We start from the raw sequence: 11134 nt of genomic DNA, 5'->3' as shown, positions 1-11134 counted from the left end.
TAGGAAGTTTCTAATTTAATTTTTTTACTGTCCAGTTTTCCCAGCTGTATATTGTCACCCTGCTTATTTAACTTCTATGCAGAGTACATCATGAGAAACGCTGGGCTGGAAGAAGCACAAGCTGGAATCAAGATTGCTGGGAGAAATATCAATAATCTCAGATATGCAGATGACACCACCCTTATGGCAGAAAGTGAAGAGGAACTCAAAAGCCTCTTGATGAAAGTGAAAGAGGAGAGTGAAAAAGTTGGCTTAAAGCTCAACATTCAGAAAACGAAGATCATGGCATCACTTCATGGGAAATAGATGGGGAAACAATGGAAACAGTGTCAGACTTTATTTTGGGGGCTCCAAAATCACTGCAGATGGTGACTGTAGCCATGAAATTAAAAGATGCTTACTCCTTGGAAGGAAAGTTATGAACAACCTAGATAGCATATTGAAAAGCAGAGACATTACTTTGCCGACTAAGGTCCATCTAGTCAAGGCTATGGTTTTTCCAGTGGTCATGTATGGATGCGAGAGTTGGACTGTGAAGAAAGCTGAGCACTGAAGAATTGATGCTTTTGAACCGTGGTGTTGGAGAAGACTCTCGAGCATCCCTTGGACTGCAAGGAGATCCAACCAGTTCATTCTAAAGGAGATCAGTCCTGGGTGTTCTTTGGAAGGACTGATGCTAATGCTGAAACTCCAGTACTTTGGCCACCTCATGCGAAGAGATGACTCATTGGAAAAGACTCTGATGCTGGGAGGGATTGGGGGCAGGAGGAGAAGGGGACGACAGAGGATGAGATGGCTGGATGGCATCACCGACTCGGTGGACTTGAGTCTGAGTGAACTCTGGGAGTTGGTGATGGACAGGGAGGCCTAGCGTGCTGCAATTCATGGGGTCACAAAGAGTCGGACATGACTGAGCAACTGAGCTGAACTGAACTGAACTTTCCCAGCACCAATTATTGAAGAGGCTGTCTTTGCCCCATTGTATACTCTTGCCTCCTTTGTCAAAAATAAGGTACCCATAGGTGCATGCATTTATTTCTGGGTTTTCTATCTTGTTCCTCTGGTCTATATTTCTGTTTTTATGCCTGTACCATGCTGTCTTGATGACTGTAGCTTTGTACTATAATCTGAGGTCAGGAAGGTTGATTCCTCCCGCTCCATTCTTCTTTCTCAAGACTGCTTTGGCTATTCTGGGTCTTTTGTGTTTCCATATGAATCATGAAATTTTTTGTTCAAGTTCTGTGAAAAATGCCATTGGTAATTTGATAGGGATCATATTGAATCTGTAGATTGCATTTGGTAGTATAGTCATTTCCACAATATTGATTCTTCCTACTCAGGAACATGGAATAGCTCTCCATCTCTTTATGTTGCCTCTGATTTCTTTCATTAGTGTCATAATTTTCTATGTACAGTTCTTTTGTCTCCTTAGTTTATTCCTAGATACTTAATTCTTTTTCTTGCAGTGGTGAATGGGATTGATTTATTAATTTCTCTTTCTGATATTTCATTGTTAATATATAGAAATACTCGTGATTTCTGTGTATTGATTTTGTATCCTGCAACTTTGCTAAATTTATGGATTAGCTCTCATAGTTTTCTGATACTACCTTTAGGGTTTTCTATGTACAGAGTCATGTCATCTGCAAACAGTGAGAGCTTTACTTCTTTTCCAGTCTGGACTCCTTTTATTTCTTTTTCTTCTCTGATTGCTGTAGCTAGGACTTCCAGAACTATGTTGAATAATAGTGGTGAAAGTGGATACCTTTGTCTTGTTCCTGATCTTAATCTTTTAGTTTTTCACCATTGAGAATAATGTTTGCTGTAGGCTCATCATATATGGCCTTTACTGTGTTGTGATAGGTTCCTTATATGCCCATTTTTTGGACAGTTTTAATCATAAATGGCTGCTAAATTTTGCCAAAGACTTTTTCTGCATCTATTGAGATGATCATGTGGTTTTTATCTTTCAATTTGTTAATATGGTGTATCACATTGATTTATTTGCATATATTGAAGAATCCCTGCATTCCTAGAACAAACCCAACTTGATTATAGTGTATGAGCTTTTTGATGTGTTGCTGAATTCTGTTTGCTAAAATTTTGTTGAGGAGTTTTGCATCTGTGTTCATCAGTGATACTGGCCTGTTGTTTCCTTTTTTTGTGTCATCTTTGTCCGGTTTTGTTATCAGAGTGATGGTGGCCTTGTAGAATGAGTTTAGAAGTGTTCCTTCCTCTGCAATTTTTTGAAAGAGTTTTAGAAGGATAGGCATTAGCTCTTCTCTAAATATTTGATAGAATTCTCCTGTAAAGCCATCTGGCCCTGGGCTTTTGTTTTTTGGGAGATATTTGATCACAGCTTTAATTCCAGTGCTTGTAATTGGGTTGTTCATAATTTCTATTTCTTCCTTGTTCAGTCTTGGAAGATAGAACTTTTTAAAGAATCTGTCCATTTCTACCAGGTCATCCATTTTATTGCCATATAGTTGTTCATAATAGTCTCTTATAATCCTTTGTATTTCTGCATTATCTGTTGTAATCTCTCCTTTTTCATTTCTAGTTTAGTTGCTTTGATTCTTCTCTCTTCTTTTTCTTGATAAGTCTGGCTAAAGGCTTGTCAATTTTGTTTATCTTCTCAAAGAACCAGCTTTTAGTTTTACTAATCTTTACTATTGTTTCTTTCATTTCTTTTTCATTTATTTCTGCTTGGATCTTTATGATTTCTTTCCTTCTCCTAATTTTGTTTTTTTTTTTCTTTTCCCAGTTGTTTTAGGTGTAAAGTTAGGTTGTCTATTCGATGTTTCTCTTGTTTCTTGAGGTAGGATTGTATTGCTATAAATTCCCTCTTAGAACTGCTTTTGCTGCATCCCATAGGTTTCGAATTGTCATTTTTTTCATTGTCACTTGTTCCTAGAAATTTTTTGATTTCCCTTTTGATTTCTTCAGTCACCTGTTGGTTATTTAGAAATGTGTTGTTTAATCTCCATGTGTTTGTGTTTCTTATAGTTTTTTTTCTAGTAATTGAAATCTAGTCTCATAGCATTGTGGTCGGAGAAGATGCTTGATATTATTTCAATTTTCTTAAGTTTACTGAGGTTTGATTTGTGACCCAAGATGGGGGGTCTATCCTGGAGAATATTCCATGTACACTTGAGAAGAAAGTGTATTCTTCTGCATTTGGATGGAATGTCCTGAGCTATTGATGAAATCCATCTCATCTAATGTGTCTCTAACATTTGTGTTTCCTTATGAATTTTCTGTTGTGATGATCTGTCTATTGGTGTGAGTGGGGTGGTAAAGTCTCCTACTGTTATTGTGTTACTGCCAATTTCTCCTTTTATGTCTGTTAGTGTCTGTCTTATGTATTGAGTTGCTCCTATGTTGGGTGCATAAATAGTTACAGTTGTTATGCCTTCCTCTTGGATTGATCCCTTGATCATTGTGTAGTGCCCTTCCTTATCTCTTGCAATATTCTTTAAAAATACGGAATGCTTCATGAATTTGCATGTCATCCTTGCCCAGGGGCCATGCTAATCTTCTCTGTATTGTTCCAATTTTAGTATATATGCTGCCCATCCAAGCACAAGCCTGAGGAATTTTTAAGGCCACCTAATTTCCAGAGATAAAAAATCAATTGTCCAAGAGGGTAGGCCTGTTTACACGAATCAGAATCACCATCCTCTGTGTTTTAAGGGGAGGATCTGCATCAACATGGCTGTGGTGATGCTAGTCAGGGGCCAGGGCTGCAGCCTCTGTGGAGCGTTGGGCTCTCAGCAGTCTAGGCCTCTCCTCTCTGGACACTTTATTCACCCGTTGCCTCATTATATCCCCATTTTTGTTTGCAAGTCTGTCCATATCACTGGAAGAATCATTAAATGACTTCCAGCATACTCTTTGAATAGGAGAAATGATAAACCACTTTTTAAAAATGGTTTAAGTTTGGTTTTATCTGGACTAGACAAGGATGATTGCTCTCAAGTTTAGAATGCTACAAAAATCTTGTTTGCCTTCTATTGAAAATTCTTCAAAAAAGCATAAGTTGCACAAATCCAGAAGTGAACTTGAGGTTCTTCTGTATTTATATGAACAAACTGTATTTCAGTTGTCAAGTGGCTCAGGATCTTTGCTATTCATTTATTTGTGGCAGATTAAATAGTCACCAGAGTATATATTCTATGGTTAAATTAACCTGAACTAGGTTAATTATGGTAGCAATTGAACCTCCCTCTGATACCTTGCAGATAGGACCTTGGTGTGACCATATTCCACTGTAAGCTACGGCTTACCAAACACAAACTTCTGACTGGGAGCAGTTTCAGAATCAATTTAAATTCAAATAAAAAGGCACTCCAGTGAGAGGCACATTAAGATGTTTAAATTATGGGGCATGTGGGATTCATCAAGCAAGGGAAGCTGTTGTAAATCAAGCTTATGGTGAATGGGTTAAACACACAGGGGGGTTTTAATGCATGAGCAACACTTCCTAGTATCTTTTTCTAGTTTGAGCAACTTAAATGGAAATGTTAAGGAAATAGCAATGAGTAAATAAGGTTTATACCAACTACCAACCACCATATTTATAGTTTTTCACGATTACTGTCACGCCAGCTTTAAAAATAAGGAATAATTAGCCCTAGGAACACATTTCAATACATGGAACTAGAATGAACTGGAGGGAGGGCCGGAGAGAAATGAGGCCGGCAGTTTGAGGGACTTTTAAAAAGAATTGCCCTTTGTTCTTGCTTCTTTTGTAGATTCTGCCATTTTGTATTATATGTGGATTTTCCCTGCTGGATTATCCTATTCCACTTCTTACCTTCATTTCCTAGCCCTGAGCCTTGCAACAAAATCTGTGTTTGTTGAATGGGTGTGCAGTGAACAAAGTGGCACCCTCGGTCTGGATATCTGAGCACTCATTCATGCGGGACTTTATTCCTAAAGAATGTGCCCTTGCAGGAACAACAACAACAAAATATTATTGGATGGTCAAATAGATCCTGTGAATAACTGTTTAAAGCCAGGAGACAGACCCCTCCCTTTCATGGCTCACCCCTTTCAATCCTCTTTTCCTTATGCTAGGTACTGCGTATTCTCTGGCAGCTTCTAGGGCCTCTTTCAGCCGTAGCTACTTAATTAATACTAAGTATATATTAGTTAGTACTTACCTAATATTAGTTATTAATACTAATTAATATATTAGTTAGTACTTAATTAATACTAAGGATATATTTCCTAACCCCTTGCATTTTAAGCAGATTCCTAAAGAATGTTCAACACATAAACTGAACTTCTAATGGTAAAATTTTAAGCAGAGTACTCCTTAAGCACAAATCTAACTTTTCTTAGTAGTTAATTTCTCTATGCTACCAAAACCATCTATTTAATTAAATCCAACAAATGATGAAATCATTCAAACTAGGTGGGGAGCGCTTTGATTAGATCCACAAAGACAGGCAAACGATAGCCCAAAGGCTAAATCCAGCCTACCTTCTGTCTTTGTAAATAAAGTTTTATTGGAACAGAGCTCACTCATGTATGTAATGTTAGTGTTTGCTTTTGAACCTCACTAGCAGAGCTTGCAACAGAGACTATATGACCCACAAAGTTTTAAGTATTTACCATGAAACTCCTGGGTTAGGTTGTTCCCTTTTTAGCTGGCTCTTCGGTTATCTTCTATTTTTCCAGTATGTACTAGTCCAAGTCCTTGTGAGTTATCCTTATTTCCAAGTTTCAATAAAAGCTGCCTCTGTTTTGAGAACCCTCAGTGTGTAGCCTGGAATGCAGAGCCTGCACTTTTGAAACATAAACACTTTGTCTCGATATAATTTTAGTACTTCTGGAACTCCCCAGGAAAGGAAAAACACCAAGAAGCTCCTCTGACAGAATTCAGCTTATATTGAGAACACGTATCTTTGCCAGAGGTCTCTCCTTGGTCACCTAAACCATGAACAATAACTTTTTTGGAGAGCCAAACTCTTACCAATAATTAAGAGAAAAACTGTTTGACCTGCTTTGTCCCTTGATGTGAAGTAATTTCTTACTTATAATGGATAATAGTAAAGTATAAAAGCCCAATTATACTTTAGCACTGAAAGATTGAGTGAATTAGCTGAGAAGCTGACATCTCCATTGAGATAACCAGCACAAAGATAGGAAGCTTTCTATAGGTTTACCATCCTCTGTATTTAAAAGTGATCGAAAAAGTATTTTGGTTGGTTTCCAAAATTAATGATGTTTGAAATACCAGTGATACATTTGTAGAATTGAGTACTATGTTATTTTTACAAAATCCTATCTTTTAAAAAACTGAGTAAGTATTCATCTTGTCTCCTGATCATGCTACTTTCTAAGCACATCTGCCTGACTGGAGGAGGAAAAAGAAACCCATTTCAGTTCTCTTCAGCTTGAGGATGAGTTGCAGGGGTGGGGGCAAGGTTTGAGTCTGGCATCTTAAAGATGGAGGAGAGAGCAGGGCCGGGGATAGGATCTCTTGGAAGCCGCTTTTCTTCTCCGGTTAAGCACTCGGGAGAGCCCTGTTTGAGGACCGAGTACCTCACAGAGAGTATTCAGAAATAAAACGTGAAACAGTTCTGACACCTCCCATGCTCTAAGGCACTGCCCAACAGGCTCCAGCCAGCTCAGCTCACCTGATCTCAGAACTTCGAGCGTGCACTAAACAGTTACAAAGAGAGAATTTGAATCCAGGTTCAAGGTGTGGTGAGGGGGCCATTTTGAATGACGAAATGTCTCTTAGGAGAAAGCAGTGTGGGCAGCTCTGGCTCCAGGCTGATGGCCCTGGGTGTTTACAGCGCCAGGAAGCACATTTCCTTTTGTTTTTAATTGGAGGGTAATTGCTTTACAACATTGTGTCAATCTCTGCCGTGCGTGTGTGCTAAGCCACTTCAGTCGGGTCCGCCTCTTTGTGATCCTATGGACCACAGTCTGCCAGGCTCCTCCGTCCGTGGGATTCTCCAGGCTAGAAGACTGGGGTGTGTTGCCATGTCTTCCTCCAGGGGATCTTCGTGACCCAGGGCTCAAACCTGCCTATCTCATGTCTCCTTCATTAGCAGGTGGGTTCTTCACCACTGGGCCACCTGGCCAGCCCCAGTTTCTCCCATACACCAACATAAATCAGCCATAGGTGTACACGGGTCCCCCCACCGCCTTGCCACCCACCTAGGCTGTCACAGAGCATGGGATCTGAGCTCCCTGCCTCACACAGCTAATTCCCACTGGCTCTCAGTTTTACATATGGTAATGAATATGTTTCAGTTTCACTCTTTATTTTTTTATTAGCAATTGCAACAGTGAAAAACATATAACTGGGGAGTAAGAATAAGATGGTCTGAGGCCCAGCTCTGCTACTTACATAACTCTGAAGTTCTAAATTCTTGATTTCTTTCTCCGTAAAATGGAAATAACAATTCCTCCTTCACAGATCTGCAAGGATTACGTGAGGTAATATACATGCCAGTGTTGCGTACAGTGCTTGAGCCACTATCAGGCTTTATTACCCTAAGAGGAAAATTATCAAAGGGAAGACTATACTGTTTTTGGTAATATTAGTACAGCTGGCAACCATATTTTCAAATCCTATCGGTTGGATTTCAATAACAGTATTAGAAATCCCTGCTTTACCTCATTTTCACCCAGGTTCTTGAAAGTTTGTATGATTAAAATATTAAAATTCTGTCTAAATAAATATCACTCTTGAAATACTTTTCAGTCATTTTACTTGTTGAAAGATAATAGCAAATAATGTCTTGCAGAAGACAGTAAGTAGTGCTGTTTACTCACCGTGATTATAATTTTTGTATTTGCTTTCTTAATCTATAGCAGATGTGGAATGACATGGCTTTGTCCCACCCCACCCCCAAATGCTCAGTGCAACATATGGCACTGAATCAGATTACACTCTGGTTGAGACACAGTGAAATACTCACATATCCGTGAAGAGAATCCAAGTTTGCTGTTATCTTAACTTTGTCAGCCTGCATCTAAAACATCATTTTGATGTTGTTATTTGGCTAGGAAAACTAAAATCTTAAAGGTGAACAAAATTTTCCGAAGAAATATTATATTAAATTTGTAAATCTCAAGGTTACTGACAAGGAAACATGTGTATTAAAATTTTAGTGGCTTTGAAAGTTAATACCTGTCAGAAAAGCCCGTGGAGGGGCATTAATTAAATGTATTTCTGATACGGCAATTACAGAGTAGAAATGATTTTGCAATCTGATTAGAAATGTGACCATTAAGATAAAACATTATGACACCTTCGAAAGAGGCCTATCCTTACTTTATTAATGGAGACATTGCAACTACCAAACTTCAAAAGTAAATGTGTTTTATTCATGGACCTTATACCGTTAAAACCTGTAACTGACAGAGCCTCACACTGATGAGACAAATGGTAAGTGGAAAAAAAAACACTGCTGAATCTTAAATTCTGGTCCTCTTTTGCTTATAAATATCATAATTGTATATGTATTGAGCATAAATTGTATCAAATCTCTACACAAATATTATTTCCTTCTCCCCAGAAAAAGAAAACTTGAGGAGCTGGAAACATCTGTGGCTTTCATTGAACATCAGAAGATTTTGCTACTTAAATTCCTCTAACTAAGGTTTGGAAGAGCTGATGACATTCTGTGGATCTGAGAAACCAATCCCTTTGAATCTCCTGCAGTGATTTCTTGCCCTTCTCCCCATCGGTAACATGAAAAAGGCAGGGGACAAACAGGAGAATGCAGAAGCACTGTTTCCCAGTCCTCAGTCCTTGAAGCTCAAGTTGAAGTCAGAATGAACACCGAGGTGCAGTACTTCCTCTGCAGGACTTCACTACCACCCCATGACACCCAAACTCCCCCTTTAGGGCTACAACATCCACATCTGGAAACAGATGACCTGTCTTAGCCATCTGAGAATAAAGCCCAACAGACAGGTTGTGACAATACCTCAAAGCAACCATATGGCAGCTCAAAGACTAGGTGGTCCTGCTGTAGCAAAGGTGAGAACTCCTTCTGGGATCATGGAGAGTGTTGGGGTTTGGGAGTTAGTCAGAAGGCAAGGGTGCTCTCTTCCTTTCCAAAGAGAGAATGTGGATGCATTGTTATCTACTATTTTAGGAAACTTGTTCAGGAATGAACTGCATTCTTGCAGGTTTGTCTTTATAGAAGGAAATAAAACCATTTGCTTCGTAAGTGTTTCCAGCACACCACAATTTAGAAATTTGGTTCTATTAATATCAACTATGTAAATTTAAGAGAATGAGACTTTCAGGTATTGGGCACAGGCTCCAAAGAACCCTACTGGAGGAAGAAGTAAGAGCATCATTTGTTCCCCATGGTCCCTGGGGGATCCCACTGCACCTTGGGTAATGAGAGTGAGCATTTGTTTCAAAAGTCAGAATCACCTCTCTCCTGACAACCATAATTCCTTTTATTAAGCATATTTTACTGAGCATTAAACAGCACAAATCCAAATGATAAAGTGCAGGCCAGTGCACAGGCCTGTCATTCAGTTCAGCTTGAGTGTGAGTGTATGGGGACACACACACATTAATACACACACCCAGAATCCTGCACATTTTACCATCTTTTGACTATAGCATTTTATAGAGCTACATATCTTAAAAATAACAGCCTGGTGCACATGCATATATGCTTTCTTTTCCTGGTCAAATGCAGCAAGGGAGATTTATTTTAAAAGAAGGAAAAAAAAAAGACACCAATGGGTTCATCTAAATGGAAGCAAATTAAACAGAGCTATGCTGATAACACCTGATGTCTGGTTACAATCCACTGCTCTAATGCTGATCAATATATTCACAAACAAATCAAATGCATTCTCAAAAGAAAACTGCTGCTGTTAACACCCCAACAGCTACTGGTTTCAGTTGTGCTTCTCAGTCAGGCAAAATGCTCTATCCCCAGCTCCTAATGCTATTTATTTTGCTTCCTGCCAATCTTGCAAATAATTCATCTCATGTGTCGTTTCCTCATAAATGCTTCCTGGTGCTTGATTGCTCTGCCTGTTGGCATTTGATTTCAAACTGTCATTTTACCTTTATAAACATTTAGAACTTTCTAAGCGTGAGGAGAATGCCAAAAGGCATGCAAAAATAAGGCTGTAATTAGATCAGCAAAGTATGCTTTACAGCCTATCTAGCTTTCTCTGTATACCAGAAATCTCTCTTTGCATCCAATATTGCATTCCCAATCTGGGTGCAGAACAGCAAATTAACATTTACTCCAGCAAAGAGGCCCTGGTATCAACATGTTTAATTTATTATTATTGCAAAGAACAGTTTTCCCATGATTAGTGAAATAGAATACATATAATATATTTAAGGATCTGTACTCAGACCACAAAAAAGGGAACGAGGGAAGGAGAAAAGCAGAAAACAAAAGAAAAAATAGAAGTAATATCAGTTACCACCTGATTTCTGTGGCTAAAAAATAGACTATGACGTGCAATAGTGCAATTTTCCTTTGCTAGTCCAGCAATGCAAGTCTTAATAGGAAGTCCACTGAGGATTTTCTGCATTTCAGGATTTAGTTGCGCACTTGCCGGGAGTTAGAGTTCCTGCCAGGCTTCTGACTCTGAGTTGAATCACTATGGCTAGAATCACTTGTATTCAGTCCAAGATGACGGAGCTTCATATCCCAGCGCTGTGAAATTTAAAACGCAGAACAGTCACAAGCACATATTACCAGGGCCATCATTTCTATTATTCTAACAACTAGGACTGCAAAATCAGATCTCAAAAGCATTTTACTACTTTTCCAAAAGTATAATCTACATCCCAGGGGTAGCAATGAGATGGATGCTATGTAAATGTAATACTTTAATCTGAAAAACTGGCCACCTACAATATATCAGTAATGGTTTCATATCAATTTTTAAACTTTAAATCTCCATGTCAGTAAATGGTGACACAAATAAACATTGATATCTGTGGGTATTTCCTGAGGTAACGTACACAAGTCTGATACTTCACGGGTGATCAACAAATAGAAGATTTCCATAGAGAATTTGAAGAAAGTGCCATTTTTAATTTTCTTCTCTTGTGACACATAAGAGCACAGCCTTTTAAACCAAAGTGATTTGAGCAGTGAAAAAAATGAAAGTG

The 11134-nt window shown here is 38.7% G+C and overlaps 1 protein-coding gene and 1 non-coding gene across 5 annotated transcripts in view; both read right to left on the bottom strand.

Moving 5' to 3' along the window:
* Positions 1-3477: 3477 nt before the first annotated feature.
* On the bottom strand, positions 3478-3584 carry LOC138434795 (U6 spliceosomal RNA). Its single transcript, XR_011254876.1, has one exon. It is a non-coding gene; the product is annotated as a U6 spliceosomal RNA (small nuclear RNA).
* A 5836-nt stretch (positions 3585-9420) lies between these two features.
* The window catches only part of FRZB (frizzled related protein), a 33783-nt gene continuing 32069 nt past the window's right edge, over positions 9421-11134 (bottom strand). For all 4 annotated transcript variants that reach the window (XM_069574262.1, XM_069574259.1, XM_069574261.1 and 1 more), the window contains one exon: positions 9421-10673. In XM_069574262.1, coding sequence (XP_069430363.1) covers positions 10557-10673 — 117 coding nt within the window. In that variant the 3' untranslated portion in view covers positions 9421-10556. The remainder of the gene's footprint in view (positions 10674-11134) is intronic.

Source organism: Ovis canadensis, chromosome 2 (genome assembly GCF_042477335.2).
Source record: "Ovis canadensis isolate MfBH-ARS-UI-01 breed Bighorn chromosome 2, ARS-UI_OviCan_v2, whole genome shotgun sequence".
NCBI classification, from domain to species: Eukaryota; Metazoa; Chordata; class Mammalia; order Artiodactyla; family Bovidae; genus Ovis; species Ovis canadensis.
Note: the sequence above shows the minus strand (reverse complement) of the source record. Positions and strands in the feature narration are given on the sequence as shown.